This window comes from Medicago sativa, chromosome 8 (assembly GCF_051527215.1).
Source record: "Medicago sativa cultivar Bolivia chromosome 8, Bolivia_mono, whole genome shotgun sequence".
Classification (NCBI taxonomy): domain Eukaryota; kingdom Viridiplantae; phylum Streptophyta; class Magnoliopsida; order Fabales; family Fabaceae; genus Medicago; species Medicago sativa.
In genome coordinates, this window is record NC_140756.1 from 26,327,196 (window position 1) to 26,346,903 (window position 19,708).

Sequence of the window (19,708 nt, forward strand, 5' to 3'; positions counted from 1 at the left end):
GTAGTAGTCATGTGAGATATGAATCTTGAAATATAATTCAGACGTCCGAGGAAACCTCTGACTTGCTTTTCAGTTTGAGGGGCCGGCATCTCTCTGATGGCTCGGACTTTGTCAGGATCAACCTCAATGCCTCTTTGACTGACAAGGAAGCCTAACAACTTTCCAGATCTTACACCAAATGTGCATTTGTTAGGATTCAATCGCAGCTTGTATTTTCTCAACCTTTCAAACATCTTTTTCAAATACACAACATGCTGTTCTTCATCACTTGATTTCACAATCATATCGTCAACATATACTTCAATCTCTTTATGAATCATATCATGAAACAGAGTGGTCATACCCCTTTGATAGGTAGCACCAGCATTTATCAAGCCGAACGGCATCACTTTATAACAGAATGTTCCCCATGGAGTGATGAAGGACGCACTACTACAGAAATGATTTTTTACATCAGTTGGAAATGATTTTTCACATCAGTTTGCAACCGATGTAAAGTGACGTGATGTGGTAAGTCCACATCCTTTCACATCAGGTTTCGACTGATGTAAAATCTTGATTTCTACATCAGTTCCTCTTCCACTGTTGGAATAGACAGACTTTGAAATTTAACAATTGAGTTTTCACATCAGTTATAAGATAGACACTGAAGTTAAATATCTATATTTCACATTAGTCATAAAACCCACTGATGTGAAATATATATTTTTTTTTAAAAAAATATTATGCTTCTAACCGTGTTCTTTTCTTTAATATTAAAAATATGAAAAGAAATATGGATATTAATGCCAACCATGAAGTTATATTAGTCATTCTAATTTGATATTTTTACATCATCAATACTCAAAACTAGCCACATCAAAATTCTATATATAAAAAAGTACATGCATATATGAATACATAAGCCATGGAACATTTTTATCAAACAATGGGAAGTACACACTACATTCATTTGTGGTTCTGTATGACAGAGATCAGCTCACTAATCCTTCTTCCCATCACACCTATACATCACAAAAACCCAAAATACAACACAAAATAATTATAATATATAATATGATCAAACTCAAAATAAATAAAAAAATTGGTATATCACAAATCAAAATCGTATATCCATATAAAAAAAATTCATATATCATAAAAGAAAAAACCCAAAATGAAACAAAAATAAATAAAATCATAATCACAAATTAGATTCCACCAACGATAGTTAAAATTCAAAGATTGATGAAATCACTTACCAAGAGCAACTTGGGTGCGAGTAGCCTTGATCATGATTTCAGTGTGCATTCGGGCAACCATAAACTCAACACCAGAATAACCATCCTCGGCAAGCTCTCTTGTAAAAACCAACTCCAGATTCAATTCAGTGAAGAAAACTCTCTCAACGAGCAAATGTAAGATATAAGCATCACTATACTAAAAAGTAAAGGGAAGATGTTATGCTAGAGAAGGTGTGAATTAACATGTTCAATTGTCCTTCTCTTGGCTTTATGAGATAGTCAACCAAGTTTCCAAAATGACCAAATGGATTATAGATATTTAGACGTGCACAAACGCAAATACTACATAAATAAGTTCATGAAAATCATTTCAAAGTCCAACATAAGTAAATCATAATACCCAATATAGGAAAGAAAAACATGAATACACCCAAACCACTAGGCATTAAGTAGCAAACTACAAGTTCATTCAAAATTCTAATATCTCAACAAACGTCAAATTCTCAAATTGGCTTTGAAACATACCATATAAATCATATAACACTTCTTCTGTTAATGATGTTGGATCATTGAATACCTACAATGAGTACAATAGGTTAATATAATTAATTAATAACAACAAGGATATGACTATCTTTGAAAATACATATAGTATAAACAAGTCAAAGTAAAAGAAGAAAACTAAGTCAAACCTATAACAACTCATTTTCTTTATCCATTTCCTTAATAAGTCAAAAAATAAATTCACTACATCACTAAATCACAGTAAATAAATCGAACCATTCACATTTAGTAAAAACAAACAAGGTAAAATTAAGGCTAATACCTGAGTGAGTTAGTGAGATTTTGAGAGTAGTGAGATTGAGAGAGAGTTCGGAAGATCAAGTGACCGATTGAGGGAGATCGATGCAGCTATTGAGTCCGGGAGATCAACCTTCAATCAATTAATAAAAATATTACACAAAATAACCACGGACTTGTATATTTCAACATAATAACCAACACAGATAGATATCTATTCAATGGATACTGTGTACCACTAACACGGTAACCGGAAAAAGTCAATGACTAACAAAATTGAAAAATAACTACGGCACCAACACCAGAACTACTACCATCACTTTTAGTAAAGATTCTTACATACTTATTCTTAGCCACAACAATATTCTTCGCCATGCTTGCAAAAGTATTGCATCAACTAACTAAGTAGGTGTGATACATACATTTAGCTAGCATCGAACAAAGCAATTAATTGAGAAGAAAAAGAAATCAACATAACCAAAAATACCAAATAAAATACATTAGTGAACAGTTCCAAATAAAAGTTACAAAAATCAATAATCAAATTTCACATAAATAAGTTCTGATTCATACCAGCAACAATGTAGAGTTGAAATTGTTGGATTAAAATACATTAGTGACCAATGTGTCATTCTTGTTTAAGGTTGTGTCGTGAATACTTTTTCTTTTTTTCTCCTTCTTTTCCATATCTTTCACATTTTGGTGGTTAAAGTATTTTTGGGCATGGCTAGCAACTTGAGTTGGAGTTTTTGTCACCACAAATTCTTTTGAAATATTTTTCCAGCGTCCCTTTCCATGTTTTTTCATCCCCTTCAAAAACAACCTATATATAGAGAATGAATGTGAAATATTCAAATTCAACTAAATAATATGAGAAGAAAATATACTAATGCATCCATATTCATAACTAAACAAATGTATAAAAGATAAAATGAAAACAATTGTCAAAAAACAGAATAATTTTATAGACGTTAAAATCTGTAATTTAATAAGAACTAAACACATATTTAACTCAATAAAATAAAATAAAAATAACTCTCAAACATAGGTTAACATTAACATAGACTGCATACTTACTTGTGTTCATCCTCTGTCCAATGCCCTTTCCTTGGGGCATGACTTTCTTCTGGTACTGACTCAGCTTGAATTAAGTTATTTTTGTCAGAGTTTAGAGTTGTGACGTTATTATCATTAGAGTTTAGAATTGCAACGGCACCACCCGACTCAATGATATCTGTGCCAGTTTTCTCCTGTTGTTGTTCCATGCTATGCTTAGAGGGATCTTGGACTGAAGCCGACTCATTTAAATCAATTTGAAGGAGGGATGATTGTATACTTTTTCTTCCTTCCATGCTTTCTATACCAAAAATACAACTATAAGAATTCAAAACCAATTTCATCCAATTTGAATTATATCCACATGCATAATATTTTTTGAATGGTAAAAATATGCTAAATTTTCTTAATTCTTAGTCCCTATCCTCACCCGGTTTACTCAAAAAATGATGCCTTAATTAAATCAATTATGCCTTAATCAGATGAACTAGACAATCATGAAAGTTAAGAAAATTACTTGGCCAATTACTCAAACCAATTACAGAACCATAACAAGAAGATATCATAATGACAATAAAAAACACTCATCGTAAAACATCATGTTGCAACTAAAATCCACTTCAATGGTATCAAAGTAAGAACATTGAAGATTAGCGATATTAATCATATAAAAGACAAGATCAGGAAAACAATACCCAAAAAAGCACCACAGGGACTTAAACATTGAACCGAAAACTACAAAGTCAGACAAAGAACACTAAATGTAACAAAAATGTCAAATCATACACTCAAAACATTCTCAAACAACAGGGACTAGGACAGGGACCTCGATATCATTTGCAACAACAGCAGCAGGCCTGATGTACTCTTCCTCCTCCTTTGGAGTGTGAATGGTAACAATATCAGGTAGGGGAGTTTTAGGACCTTGCTTTCCTTTAGGATCCCAGTCAAGCATAATCTTTACCTTAATACCAAGAACACCCTACAACATAAATGACATAATCATTAGCAACATAAATCCATAACAAACCATATGAACGAACGACCAATAAGGTTGTTGGATCATAAACTAACCTGTCTAAGAAGAACATGTCTAACAGCAGAGTCAATGTAATCCTTAACAGGTTGTCCGGACGAGATCATATACCCGTCCTTAAATTTCATTGATTTAGCTCTCTGAGCCCTCAATTTTACACTGACAATAACCTCACAGCCCTTAGCACCACTTTCCATAACAAACCTTAAGACACCGTAACAGGCTCTGCGAACTGCAAGACCACCGAGAAGCTTGTAAAGAAGAGACTCAGCTTGTGCAATGGCACAAAGTCCCCTGTTGTTAACTTTCTCGGCATACAGTTCAACACTGTTCTCAGGAAACTTAAATCTTTTCTGGACTACTGAGGTCAGCTCTCTGATCCTCCTACTCTTTTCACCTAATCATAAATTCATAAATCAGATTCAACCATTTAAATCAAATTAAAAATAAATAAATAATTTGATTAAACCACTAACCGAGAACAGCTTGGGTACGAGTAGCTCTGATGATGATTTCAGTGCGCATGGGAGTAACCCTAACCTCAACACCGGAATATCCATCTTCAGCAAGCTCTCTGGTCAAAACCTCATTCAATTCAGCGAAGAAAACTCCGTCAGCGACGAACTGCAACACCACAAATCAAATTAAATATCAAATTAAGAATTAAGAAATCACTACTAATGGATTAAGATTAACGAATCTGAGAACAAACCTTTCGCTTTTTGCTCATTTGGGTAGCCATGTTTGCAGATTTAGCTAGGGGCGGCAACAACACACGCACGCACACAGATAGTGAATGAATACTGAAACTAAAACCTTAGTTTTGAAGAAATGGTTTTTCTAGGGGCAAGCAAAACTTAGATCGTAGAACACAAATAGAATCCATGTGTAGTTCAGATCTGAAGCAAATAGATGGTGTGTTGAGAATGGTTTTTCTAGGTTTTGATTTGAATCAAAACCTAACTAAAGAGAGAAAAATCAAAACCTAGAAAATCTGATAAATCTTACCGCAGTTTAACTTCCGTTGATGCCGAGAACGACGATGGCGAGAGTTCTGTGAAAGAAGGAAATCAACGACACTGTTAAAATGGTGAGGGGTGAAAAGACGGTGAGTCTGAGAGGTGAGAGGGAAAACGACGGCGAGTGTGAGAGGTGATAGGGAAAACGAGCTGTGAAACGGTGAGTGAGTGTTCGAGGGGAGAGGAAAAAAAACAGATCTGAGATTTGTGTGTTTTGTGAGAGAGGCAAAAGGAAAATAGTGGCAAATTGTTTTTCCCTCAGGTGCTTCTCTTCACTGATGTAAAATACAAATTTCATTAAAATTGCAAAAATGCCACCGCGTGTTTTTCCCCTCATTTCAATTATCCACTGATGTAAATGTTATATACTATCAAGAATTCCCATCAGATGCTTATGTCAACTGATGTAAAAACTCATAGTGTGTATCTTTCCCTTCAGATTTGTTTTGTGCTGATGTTAAAACTTAAACACCATTGATGTAAAATCTATATTTTGTAGTAGTGACGTCTTTTCTCTATCTTCAGGAGACATTCGTATCTGATTATAATCAGAGAAACCATCCATGAAAGAGAACACTTTGGATTGAGCAGTACTGTCAACAAGCACATCAATATGAGGCAATGGGAAGTTATCTTTCGGACTGGCCTTATTCAGATCTCTGTAATCAACACACATTCGAACTTTCCCATCTTTCTTTGGTACTGGTACGATGTTGGCAATCCACTCAGGATATTCAGCTGTCATGAGGAAACCTGCATCAATTTGCTTTTGTACTTCAGCCTTGATCTTAAGAGCCATGTCTGGACGAGACCTTCTCAATTTCTGCTTGACAGGAGGACATTCAGGTCTTGTCGGTATCCGATGTTCCACAATCTTGGGATCTAGACCCGGCATATCTTCATAGGACCATGCAAAGACATCTGGATAATCATGGAGAAGCTGAGTGATCTTCTTTTTTACTTCTGGCTCAAGTGCAGCACCAATCTTGATCTCTCGCTTGTTTTCTTCAGTACCCAGGTTGATAAGCTCAATCTCTTCCTGGTGAGGCTGAATGGCTCTTCTTTCTTGCTCAAGCAGCCGAGTGATCTCATACGGTATCTCTTCATCATCATCCTCATCTTCAGCTTCATATACAGGGAATTCAAAATTTGGAGGAACCATAGGGTCAGTGTGTTCAACGGGTTTATTATGGTTCAATCTGCATAATATGATTGGGATGATTTTAGCAAAAAGTTTTTCATGCAGATTTTTGAAATTAATAAGAAAATACAGATGTTTTGGTTTTTTCTGGCATTACCATTATTTCCAAGAAAAAGGCACTAAAAAGTAAAAGAAACAAAGAGTCGTGAGAAAAACGACAACTTTTATTGATAACGGCAATGCCGAAACAAACACGCCCTTACAATGATATCACTTTCGCCTTGGGCAGAGCGAAAGGATTGTTATTTTGAAAACGAAGAAAACATGAGCAACAAGACACATTACATGGAAGCATGCATGACTAAAGGAACATCAATGGCCTCCCAATTTCTCACAGTGCCTCCTGGTATAACAAATGTGGGCACGTGACTTCTTTCAGCAGCATCTTCAGTAATAGCATTGATGAATCCAGCACTGTAGAAAGTTCCCTTTGAAACACCAGATGTCGGGGAGAATCCAAGGCCTTCTTTACGCTTGTTTTCCAGAATCTGAATCACTTTGCCCCAGCCAGCAGCTTGCCCTGCTTGAACAGCCTTCCGGACATCCTTCAATGAAGCCATGCTAGCACCAGCCCTCCGGGGTTCTGCACCCTCAACAGTCAAGCCAATCACACATACATCACTGGCAATCAAATGCTTGTCATCCATCAAGCTCTGGATATCACCTTGCACCACACAACAGCCCATAGAATTCTGAAGACATCCTGAACAGGAAGCATGATCATGTTTGAACAGAGAAGCCTGGCAAAGCTTGACATGTAATGGCACCAAGGGAGTAACAACATTGCGGACATCCAACATGGGATCCTCTTGAGGAACGGGGACTCTTTCAAAAGCCTCAATCATGTTGACAGCAGCATGGTTTGGAAGCGGGTTGTCAAGAACATGAGGAGCACTATTCTCAAAAGTCAACCGTCCCTTTTCAATTAAGTCTTTCACAATATATTTCAGAGCAAGGCAACCCTCAACATCATGGCCCTGAGCACCCTGATGGAATTCACATGTTAGATCCTGTCGGAACCTGGGAGGCAATGGATTAGGCGGAGGCTTGCCTGGTCTAGTGACACAGTGTCCCTTGGCCAGTAGAGTTGGGAGCAGCTCACCATACCGCATTGGTATTGGTGGAAAAGAAGGTCTGGGTCGGGGACCCTGTTGTTGCTGCTGTTGCTGTTGAGCAGGAGGCTGTTGTTGCACTTGCTGAGCGATGGCATTGACGGGCGCTGGTGGTTGGCCCGGTGGCAGAGGATATTGCTGATAGAATGGTGGGAAGAAAGGATGCTGAGAGTACTGCATGTAGTGGTAGGGCAGAGGTAATTGTGTAGCAGCTGCATATGGGTTACCAGACACCATCCCTACATCAGATTCTTTCTTCTTATGATGACCATTACCATACTTCTTTGGGGCACTGGCTGAAGATTCACCTTTCTCAAGAACAATGATACCATCTCTGACAGCCTCCTCTAGGCGAGTTCCCATAGTAACCATATCAGAGAAGTTGTTTGGGGCAGAGACTATCATTCTCTCCTTATATTCCTTCTTCAGAGTTTTCAGGAATGTCTGTGTTAACTCTTCCTCATCAAGTAGAGGAGAAACACGAGCAGCTGCCCCTCTCCACCTCTGAGCATATTCACGGAAGGTTTCATCTGATTTCTGAGATAGGGCTTTAAGAGAGTCCCTATTTGGCCTCAGACGGGTGTTGAACTCATATTGACTTTCAAAAGCAGCAGCGAGTTCCTCAAAAGTATGGATGTTGTCTTTGCTCAGACTAGTGTACCAATCTGCTGCATCATCTGTCAAGCTACTCTGGAAGCAATGGATCATCAGCGCATCATTATCGGCGTAATTAGCCATCTTTCGGACATACCGGATAACATGGTTATGTGGGCAAGAAGTCCCATTGTACTTGTCAAATTCTGGCTCTTTGAATTTCTTAGGAACCTCAAATCGGGATACCAAGCATAGATCACGAGCTTTAGCAGGAGCACCATTGTTTCCCCGGCTAGCCTTGACCTCACGGAGTTCTCCAGCCAACTCCCTTAACTGTCTCTTCATGGCTTCCATTGCGGGATCTTGTCCACGCGGAGTGTCAACATCAATCACCTGTTGCACAGTGTGTACAATAGGGTCGGTAACAACAGTAGTCACCTGAGGCATAGCAGTAGATACGGGAATCTGTCCTTGACCAGCAACACCAGAGACACCAGCAGCAATATTAGGAGAGTAGTAAGCTGAGAGGCCATAAGGACGGCCGTTGGGCATAACAAACCGAGCATCAGTAGCCACAGTAGACAGTGGGATAGATGGAATTGTTTCAGTAGTGGCTGGAATAGATGTGGCTGGTTGTTCCTGTGCAGCCATCATAGTGGACATAGCGTCATGAGCCTTAGCCAAGTCTTCTCTCATAGCAGCCAGTTCGGCACGGAGCTGAGCATTTTCTTCTTCAAAGTTAGCCATCATTCTTCTCTTGTGAAATCTTGTTTGATGAACTCTATCTGGCTGATAAACTTTGCGAACACGAGCCACTTTTCAGACTGCGGCGGACAAAACCAGGAGGCAATGAGCACGAGAGAAGCTTTTTGTGACGAATGAATGATGCACATGATGCATGATATGCAAATGCGAAAAGACTCTTTTTTGTCAGAAGACTTTGTCAAAGTGGTTGTGAACATCACGGAGAAACACGGTTTTATTTGAAAATTTTGAGCAAAACTAAAAGTTTAGTTGAGATGGTATCACTTGGTGTTCACATCCGTGATGTTCAAAAGATGACTTGTCTAAGTCCTCCGATAAATGCATGGGAAAAAGTTTATGCATGTATGCATGTATGCATGAATGCATGATTATGTTCAAGTTCGGAGAAAACATGGAGGATTGAAGTTCAAAGTCGAGGAGTCATGGGTGGACACGGTGTCCGGTGAAACTAGGGCTTTAGGAAATAGTAACCGGGTTCTAAAAAGGTTCCCAAGTTGCAACCTCTCCGACGTATATCATGGTGTCACGAGACAACACTCGCTCCATGATTATCCGTGGAAGGTCTAACTTGAGTGTAGTATCGCGTGACGACTAAAACTCGAGACAACACTCGGTTTAGCCTCCGCACTACATCCTAAAAAATGGCCATGGATGGGTTCGGTTATCTACGGTTCATAGCGTCATAGAACAATTAGAAGCAAAGTGCCTAAACGCGACGACACGCGCCGACAACATCACCTCCAAAATGCCTTAGCTATGTGGGATTGATCGCATAATCCAAAACACGAGGCAACCCCCGGAATGAATTGTCGATTATATCCCTCCTAAATCCTAAGTTCACTCAGCCCGGGTGCAGGACTTTTGATATTCTCACCCCACACGTTTGCAAGAACTTAAACATTTATTCACATAGGAAAGCAAGTAAAAGAAACAAGTAAAAAGAGCGCAAGCGTGGAAATAAAGACTAGGCGTAACTCTCGAATCTCCCCAGTGAAGTCGCCAGCTGTTTTATCTTGGTTTTCGGGTGTCAAACATTGATTATATTTGAACCTTTTAAACCGGTGATATCTTATTTTTTCTTGGGAAGGGAAAAAGTAAGCAAAACCCTTGAGAATCGAGGTCCGGGAGTTGTTTTCGCTACGGGAAGGTGTTAGGCACCCATAACGACTATAGTATCCTATAGGAACCGTCTTTAATTTCTACGCGCGCGCTTTATTTTTAAATGCTATTTTGAAAGTGTTTATTTAAACCTAAGGTTTGCTAAATGAAGAATTGGAGGGAGGAGAATGTGTTTGAATTTTTATTTTATTTGAATTGAAGGAATTTTGTTCCTTGCCTACGTACCCGTTTAAGGGATCAAATCCACCGTAGTTCTCTTCCAAAAATGTTTTTGTTTTTGTTGGTTGATTTTAAGTTTGAAAATGGAGTTTGAAGAATAAGAGAGAGGCCTTAAAGGCATGAGAATTTATGAAAAGAATGAGGTTTGATTAGTCATTTTGCAAAAACAAGTCAAAGTATGATTAAAATTTATTGAAATTTGATTAAGAAAATGAAAAGGAAAATCAATGGGGTTTTGACCCCAAGGTTTATTGTAAAAAATATTTGAGTGAAGTTTGTTCATATTTTTTGGAAAATTGGTTTTTCTAAGTGTAAATCCTATGCATTCATCTAAACATACAATCCTAAACATACATCTAAACATGCATATTCTAGCTATACATCTAAAGTGAGGTGTGTGCATGTGTCGGTGCTTGTGTCGGTGTACATCATTAGAGTCCATTGTCCTTTACATCATACCCTAGATACATTCTATGGCCTCTTTGCCAAGAAAATCAAAAGTGCATGAAGGAAAAATATTACAAAACTCCTAAGTGTTTACATTCTAACTTTGGTACAAATTAAATTGCAAGAAAGAAATAGAGATGAATATGGGATGAAATGGAGATGCTTATGAAATGATGAAACATGAAATGAAAGGAGTTAGTAGCACATGACAATATCAAAGAAAATAAAGCAAGAGAAACACTAGAACATAAAGGATAGAAAATGAGTGCAAACATGGCTAAAATTTGTTCATAGAATGCAAGAACCATATGACCTATAATTCTCACATTCCAATACATTTTTTAAATATTTAGAATCAAGTCTTGGAATGGGAATTAAGGCAACATGATTTACTTGGCATTTTAAAACAAACTTTAAGCATATTTGCATTATTTATTACATAAGTAACTTGTAACCTAAGCAATTAACCAAGATTCACAATTATGCAACAATATCAAACACAAACAGTGGCTAAAACTCCCTCAAATCAAGTGGCATAGGTCACAAATATTCATCAAGCAATTGGGATTGAAATCAAGCAAAGTTTCATCCATTTTTAGCACAAAATATGACAAAAATAGCAAGAAAATTAACACCTTATTATTTTTAGCCAATTTTAACATGTGAAAATTATCACAAAATGCTACAAAAATATCAAGAAGCCTATATGAATTTTTTAGAAATTTTTTAAAGGTTTTTTGGGCTAAAAATTACAAGAAAATTGCTAGTTTTAACAAAAATAAGAAAAAAAAGCTTCAAATATTTTTCTCAGGCTTCAGCACGAAAAAATGTCACAAAAATGTTAAGAAAAATATCAAGAACACATATGAAAAATTCTAGGATTTTTTATGAAGAATTTTGGACAAACAAGGGTGTAAAAAACAAGATCCAGTGATGCACATAGCAAGAAAATTCAGAAAGAACGAAATCCAGCAGAGGATAAAAGGTCCAGGCCCAAACACCACATGAAATGGATCATCAGAACGCCTAAGGATCGTTGGATTGATCCACATGGATCAAATCCAAGATCCAGAGGCCACAAGGCGTGATGGTGCATGGGAGATAGGTACGCGCGCACGCACAGGATTGAACAGGGAGTATATAAGCGAAATTCAAAGGGAAAACCTTCATTTCCTATCTCCTTTCTCTCTCTAACCGATCTGCAACACTCTCTCCCTCTTTCTAAGCATGCTGATCGGAGAAGACGAAGTCAGGTGGTCCGGTGCGGTGGTCGGCCGGCCAAAGTGGCGGCGCCGCCGCACCGGAAGCTTAAACTTCCATTTTTCTTAAAATTTTTTAGACTAAACGATTCACCTTCGTCTTCTCTGCTCAAATCCGTGTTTAGAATTTCAAAAACGAATCTAACGAAGCCTAGATCTACACGTTTAACAAAAGTTCTTTTCACAAACAAACAATATGAACATGACATTGAACAGATCGGAGCATGTGAAAGCAAGTACCTCTGTTAAATCGGAGGCGAACAATCACGGCGGCGTTCTTGTTGGATTCGTCCACTTCTTCCCTTGCTCTGTGATCTTGCGGTGATGGATTTGTGGTGTAACTGATTCGATCTTGTTGAATCTGCTTCTTGTTGAGCTTGATCCTTTTCTTCTTCGCGTTCTCTGATCAATTTTCCTTCGACACCTCTTTTTGTCTTCTCAACCTCCTCTTTCTGTGATCACACAGAAATTCTGTGTTGGAATTGCAGAAAGAGGCAATTCGATGATGAAGATTCAATTGAATCTCTGAGAATTGCGAAGGAATTCGCTCAAATCTTCTTCGATTTCAATTCTGGTATGGCCGTAATTGATTTGTGTTGTTCGCGAATCTTGTTGAGTTTTGCTTCGAATTTTTTTGTGTTGTGATGAAATTGATCACGATTTGATGTGGTTTTTTGTGGATTTGGTGATAGTGTTCAGTGATGATGATTGTGTGTTGATGAGAGATTCGATTCTGGAAAAGTTTGTTATGGTTTTGTGTTATGAGGTTGAAGATGAATATTCATGATGAATGTTCATGAACGTTCATAATTTTCTGGCTTTTTGATCTTGAAATTGCAGAGAGAGAAAGTGGTTATTGCTTCTGGTGTGATTTGGCAGAATGAATCATCTATCGCCACATGGTGATGAGATGGCCCTTTATAGCTGACACAGTGTGCACTCTGGACAAATTAGGCACTGCCACGTGGACACAGGCTTGTAACAAACTTTGACCGCCTTGTAACTGCTTTGACTTTGGGATTTTTCTGCAAAATATGACAAACAAAGGGCCAAACTGCAAAAATAATAAAAAGACTAAAAGGGACTGAAATGCCATTATTGGAAATTTTGGACTAAAAAAAAATAAAACTAAAAAAAAAATAAAAAATAAAATTGGAATAAAAAAATGGTAATTTGACTAAACGTAAAGTGAAACGACTAAAATTTGACAAAACGGACTAAAACGAACCAATGGCCTAAATGAGGTACTTTAAAGTAACCTCTCTCTGCTGAAATTTCGTGTGAAATGACCAAAATGCCCCTGGGGCTAAAACGACTGAAAATGACTCAGATGCAATTTAAAAATGGATTTTTAACAAGACATTAAAGCAAGAACTTATACACATAAAATTAACAGACTCGAAGACAATTTTAAGGGTTTAAACAGAGCTTTGACACTTGAAAAGACTAAAATGCCCCTAGGGGCAAAACTGACTCAAAATGACTTCAAATGCAATTTTTAAAATGGATTTTGACATAGAATGAAACAGAGACTGATTCAAACTACTTGAAAGGACTCAAACAAAATTTTGAAAGACTGAGAGAAGTTTGACATAGGAAATGACTAAAATACCCTTGCATGTGAATTTTGCGAATAACATTGAAATAAAATGCAGAGAGAGATGCAATTGATCAGAGACATATCAAATGGCTTGAAATGCAAGATAAGAAGAAACAAGTATTTTTAGGTCCAAAATTAGGGTATAACACGTGGCACTGCCCAAAATCAACCACGCCGTCTCAAGGATAAAACAAGTTCAACTACAACTCTGCGATTAGTTACTGTTCGAGAATTACAACTCGAATATGGTATTAGACCACTCTTTTAATACTGAAACCAAGTAATTATGGTACTATGACCACTTTACTATAATATTATGATGTCAATATGGTATTTCAATCACTCAAATATGGTGTCACGACCATTTTAACTTCTCCAATAATTGAAGAATATAATTTTTAGATCATTCTTAATTTTTGAAGGAACATTAGACCTCAAAAGGGACCTTAAAAATACTATTTATTCCGAAGGGACATAGATTATTGAGGGAATATTCTCTTGATATATATTATACTGTATATGCATATTTCTCCACGATGGAAAAAATTATTAGACAAATGCACATGACATGATACCTAAACCTTAGAGATTTACTTTTCCCACCCTGTGGTTTTCCTCGCGCGCCCTTTTTTTTTTCCCAAAATACTCCTAGTCCGGATTATATAATCCAAACCCATTCCAGAATATAAATTTCGGATTTATTCGTGTATTTTGGCACTTCATCCATCCTGATGGATGATGATGTCATTTATGAATATATTGATTCAGATTATATAATTCGAAAATTGTAGATAACTTCCGGATTATATAATCCGAAAAGTGTAAATCACCCCGTTGAAAGTCAACAAAAAGGGGTGGTGAACGATGGTTCCAGATTGTATAATCCGGAAAGTGATAAACCTGTCCGGATTATAAAATCCAGACTGCATCAGTACAGAGGCAGAAGCCATCTTTTTTGGCTGAGCCTCTGTTTTAGAGCTGATTCAGTCAATTTTTTTTTTTGCCTTTGACCATATGCAAACCAAAAAATCAAATTATAACATCAAAATTAACAACACAATATAATTTTCAAACTTTAATAAAACATAATTATCCAAATGGTACATAACATAATTATCCAAAATATTCAAACATTAAAATTACATAAAATACTATCAGCCCCTAATAACTACACCCGTACCACCACCACCTCTGCCACCACCCCTGCAACCACCTCTGCCACCTCTGGCAACCCTGCCACCCTCAGTAGCTCCTCGACGACGGTAAACTTTCCCATCATGCACCTGTAACACCCCGTTTTCCCAACATATAAATAATATATTCATGTTATTTTTATGATTATGTTCATGATTATGCAAGAATGAATCCATGCAAGTTTATGTTTAAGAACAAGAGCACTAGCTGCTATAAGAAAAGTACGAGGCATGGAATAGAGCAAGACAAGTATGTAAACGATGAAGATCTTAGGTTTCCCCTAATCGTCCGGTTTAGAATCGTGCCATGATTATGTTATGCTTAAGCCTTGATACGTAGAGCGTATACTTGGCAATGCGGTTTTAGAGTTCCCCATCGACCGCCATGACACGTATAGGAAGTGAAGCCTATAACAAGTAAGATAAGCCTATGACGGGTCTAGTATGCACTACCGTCTAGGAATCATGACCACACACATATAATCAACCGTCAGTTTGTATTGTAGACACGTGGTGACCGTATGTTTCCCCTGAGGTTACCTATAGCCTAGGATTTAGGGGAACTCACTGAGACATTATGTCTCATCTCAATCCTTATTTGTTTCAGATAAACAAGTTGGATGGCAAGCTAGTAGCCGAATGGATGTTTCAACATGTGATCGTTCGTACCCGCAACAGGAGGTCGTGGATTTCAAGGACATATTTATTATACTTTAGAAAAGATGAGTAGTATTTCTTTGTACGAACGCATGTTGTTGTAAATAATATTCATTCGAATGTTTATTGTTGTATATTTTAATGTATCCAGTATAAATAACACAATTTGTTGTATAAATATTCATTCGCATGTAATTTATGTTGTAAATTTTTAATGTATCCAATACTAATATTAACGCACGTGCTAGACTTTCTAGATACGTCTGGTATGGGTGTTACAGCATCATTATTGACATAATGTGTCCTGCTGTTACTTTGATAATATATTCTGTAATTTTAAAAATAATTAACTAAGATAATTTTCATGTTATATTTCAATGTTCAAAGACTGTGCAATTTTTCACCCAAATAAAAAAGACTTGAATTTAAATTTTCATCAAATATTTGATTAAATCTAGCCATATAAAATTCTTAACAAAATTTAGAAAAATATATAGCAAAATAACATAATAATAAAATTAGATTTTTGGAAAACATAAAATATTGTGTGTGTGTGCATAACCCATATAACCTTAATGTATACCATTTGATAGCAAATACAAATTAAATTACTCGATATTGGCATTAGTATTACCCAGAATATGGCATTCAATCAAGAGTTAGAAGCAATAACTCAAGCTTTCTCAGGTTCTCTATTTCTCAAGCAATAACCCATATAACCTTATTGTTTCTTGTTTTCTTTTGAGGGATTTGGCCTAGTCCCCCCTCTTGTAAACTTTTTCCCTTTTTTTTAATAAAATTTTTCTCTGAGATTGGCGGCATAGGATGGGGGTTCTGCTGGGTGCCAACCTAGTTGAGATGTCGTTGTTTCCCCTCGATGTCTGTCCTTTCTTCTGGCTTAGCAAAAAAAAAAAATTATTATTACTATATATATATTTTCATTTTCAATATTGATTTTAATATTCATGCCCAATTGATGATATTTGATGAATTAATGGTGTAATTTTCAGGACATGGGGTGGATGAGAAATCATTGATAGCAGTATTGGGAAAATGGGATCCTTTCGAGAGAGAATCTTAAAGGAAGAAGACATCACACTTTTTCATTGAAGATCATGAACGCCAATTTCAAAGGTGGAATGATCATCATTGTGTTCGCCTTCTCAAACATGAGTTTGTGCATTTTAAGGTAACATTTTTCTATTTGATTTGTTCTCTATTTAAAATTAAGAGATTGATTTTCACGGTCAGATGATGATGTTTTTCTTTTAACAGAAATGTTGAAGGTTTTTTTTTGTTTTTTTATTATTTAAAATGGTAAATTTTTCTTGATTATATATATGAAGGATTCGAGCTAAAAATATACGATTACTTTTACTAAAACAATTATATACAAGGTTAAATATGTTTTTGATCCTTATACTAGCGGAAAGATGAGCACCCACTTACCCGTCTTTCCATTCTTTTTATTGAAATAACGCGTGTAGATTATCAATGATGTTTTATAAAAAATTTGCATGTAAATTGTAACATCCCGCTCGTCTGCTAATGGAAAGTTTATCTGACAAACGTATCCGAGGACTAAGAGTCATAGAAAACGAGTATGGTGAAGAATGTTATGTACGATGGAGGATATTATTAAGTGATATTAGTAAAGTATGGACTTATGTATCAGAGTCAATCGAACACGCTTAAGGCAAGGGCATAATGGTAATTGCTTGAAAAAGGGGTATTTAAGTGATTTTGGTTCAAAATCTCTCATTTGTGATTGCTCTTTCTCTCTCTAGGTTTTGAGAAGAGAATTCTCTCCTCCTTCTCTCTAACCCACGCCCTCCCTCTCCTCTTTTAATCATCCAATCTTCCTCTAAACATGATCAAGCAAGGGTTAAGGTGGTTTAGCAAGCAAGAAGCAAGTGGAGGAAAAGATTTAAGCATGGTTTTGGATGAAAGCTAAAGATTGAGAATGGATCAAAAGCTAGGGTTTGATGCTTGAAGCTTGAAGTTATGCAAGAAACATGTTTAGGTGAGTTCCATAGATAGTTTACCTACCTTTGGTTGTGTAAATTCATGTTAGAACGGATTGAATTATGTTTATGTGAGGTTTAGAACCCTAATGTTCTCTTGACCAATTCTTGTGATTTATATGTTAAAATTGCCATGAGATATGTTTAAATAAGTCTATGTATGTTGTTGGATGGATTTGGTGCATTACAGGGTCGAATTGGACGAGTTTTGGGTCGAAAATGGCGAAAACCCGCGGCCGGAACACGCGAAAACGCAGAATTCGCAGCGCTGCGCCTGACCAAGGGCGCTAGGCGCCCACAAGTCAGGGAGCCAGCGCTAGGCGCCCTCCCTCTGGCGCCAGGCCCCCCAGACAGGACAACGTTCGCGTTGTTCTGCGCTCGGGTGCTTGGGGGCAGTCGCGTGGGGGTCCGTAGCGATCGTTTCGAAGTGTTCTTTCACTGTTTTTATTTATCTTTCTACTGGAACAAGTTTGGCTTTATCAAATCATGAAATTTGTAAACGGCTCGTAACTTGGGTTTATGGCATTTTCGGTCTTTAGAAAGTATTGAAAATTTGCACGCATCGTCAATTGATCCTTGCATCCTTAATCGTGGCAATCTTAGCATGTAACACGAGGGTGGCTCAAGAGAGCTTAAGTATGATGGGGTAGTAATAAGCTAAGAAAGGGAATGTATGTAGAGCCTCGGCTTAGCTAGTCGAGAACTAGTATGTTTAGCAAGAATCCCTAGAAAGATAAGACGCGAAGTGTAATCTCTTCGCACAAGAGCTAGTATGATTTAGCAAGTACGTAAGCCGTGGTTTGACTAGTTAGTCTCTTCACCATGATTAGGTATGTTTATGAACAAGTATAGGTTACCAATAATCGGATCGATCAAGGTTCCGAGGTAAACATGTATGTATGATTATGTTTGACTTATGCACGACAAGACTATGACTAGTAAGTGTAGGTGACATGTCTCTTGTTATCCACATCAGGGGGATACAAGGGGTTCTCATTATGAGAACGATTCAAGCCGTAAGGGACCCGCATGTCACTGAGTAACAAGACGTAGGTGCTCGTGTCTCTTGTTATCCACGCCAGGGGGATACGGGAGGTTCTCGACCTAAGGGGAACGGTTTAAGCCGCAAGGGACCCGCACGACACCGAGGGAGTCCGATGTACGTACATCGGTCGTGTATGGGATTGATTTCGGGGTTACTCCACCCGGGACTATCCGTAAAATGAACCAAGATAATAATGTTTGTTCAACGCTAACACAAATGAACTTAGATACGTTTATGCAAGCTATGACTATGATTATGTTTAAGAATGTATTCATGTACGATATGTTAGGTATAAGAGCATGAGATGTTATAAGATAAGTTCAAGTTATGTATAGAACAAGTAAAGAAAGCTATGGCCGTGACGACCCTAGGTTTCCCTAATCGTCCGGATTAGAATCATGTCATGACTATGCTATGAAATTTATGTTTAGGCCTTGTGACGTAAAGCATACACTTGGTAATGCGGTTTAGGTTCCCTCAACCGCCATGACATGTATAAGTGAGAAGCCTAAAACAAGTGAGATATGACTATGACGGCCCTAGTATGCACTACCGTCTAAGTATGCATGTCCCCACACACGTATAATCAACCGTCAGGTTGTAATGTAGACATGTGGTGACCGTAGGTTTCCCCTTGAGGTTGCCTATAGCCTAGGATTAGGGGAACTCACTGAGACATTATGTCTCATCCCAATCCTTATTTGTTTCAGATAAGCAGGATGTTTATGCATGTTCGGAGCCGGATGGATATTACTTCAAGGGTTCGTTCGTGAAGCTGCAGGATGTTATGGACTTCAAGGATGTATTTTTACGTATGGATGAGTTGTATTGTATTATTATTTATACGAACGGAACTTGATGTAAATATTATTCATTCGAAGTTTTTTAATTGTTGTATATTTTAATGTATCCAGTACTAATATTAACGCACGTGCCAGACTTTCTAGATACGTCTGGTATGGGTGTTACATAAATTACTAACGATATTTTATATACTTTTTTTTATAAGCAAGGAATGTGGACAAACATCAAGCGGTATCATCGACATCCCAACTAGGTTGGCACCCCGAGACACCTCCATCCTATGCCACCACATTCAAAATAATTTATAAAAAAAAGGGGGAAAAATAATTACAAAAAGAGGGGGGACTAGGCCAAAACCCTCAAAAGGAAACAACAAAAACAAAACAAAAAAAAAAAAGAAACAAAAACAAAAGACCCCGAAAAAAATAGTCAAGGAAATCTGTAATTCGGAAGCCCACATCTATCCCTAAAAAAATCAAGGACCACACCGGCGGGGAGAGTGTCTAACCAAATGGCACCAGTGATTGCATGACC

General features: G+C 37.4%; 2 protein-coding genes and 1 long non-coding RNA gene across 3 annotated transcripts; 1 reads left to right on the forward strand and 2 right to left on the reverse strand.

Moving 5' to 3' along the window:
* Positions 1–800: 800 nt before the first annotated feature.
* On the reverse strand, positions 801–3,376 carry LOC146897958 (uncharacterized). Its single transcript, XM_085734228.1, has 5 exons — positions 3,102–3,376; positions 2,598–2,847; positions 2,050–2,157; positions 1,242–1,800; positions 801–1,004 (listed from the first exon to the last, which is right to left on the reverse strand). The coding sequence occupies exons 1-2, from the start codon at positions 3,374–3,376 to the stop codon at positions 2,628–2,630; spliced, it is 495 nt and encodes a 164-aa protein (XP_085590354.1). The 3' UTR covers positions 801–1,004; positions 1,242–1,800; positions 2,050–2,157; positions 2,598–2,627.
* Positions 3,377–3,795: 419 nt separating this feature from the next.
* LOC146897959 (small ribosomal subunit protein uS3x-like) lies at positions 3,796–4,940 on the reverse strand. The gene is made up of 4 exons (XM_085735822.1): positions 4,829–4,940; positions 4,593–4,740; positions 4,155–4,513; positions 3,796–4,062 (listed from the first exon to the last, which is right to left on the reverse strand). The coding sequence occupies exons 1-4, from the start codon at positions 4,856–4,858 to the stop codon at positions 3,880–3,882; spliced, it is 720 nt and encodes a 239-aa protein (XP_085591948.1). The 5' UTR covers positions 4,859–4,940; the 3' UTR covers positions 3,796–3,879.
* Positions 4,941–17,066: 12,126 nt separating this feature from the next.
* On the forward strand, positions 17,067–19,378 carry LOC146897960 (uncharacterized). The gene is made up of 2 exons (XR_015023732.1): positions 17,067–17,324; positions 19,081–19,378. It is a non-coding gene; the product is annotated as an uncharacterized LOC146897960 (long non-coding RNA).
* Positions 19,379–19,708: the final 330 nt, after the last annotated feature.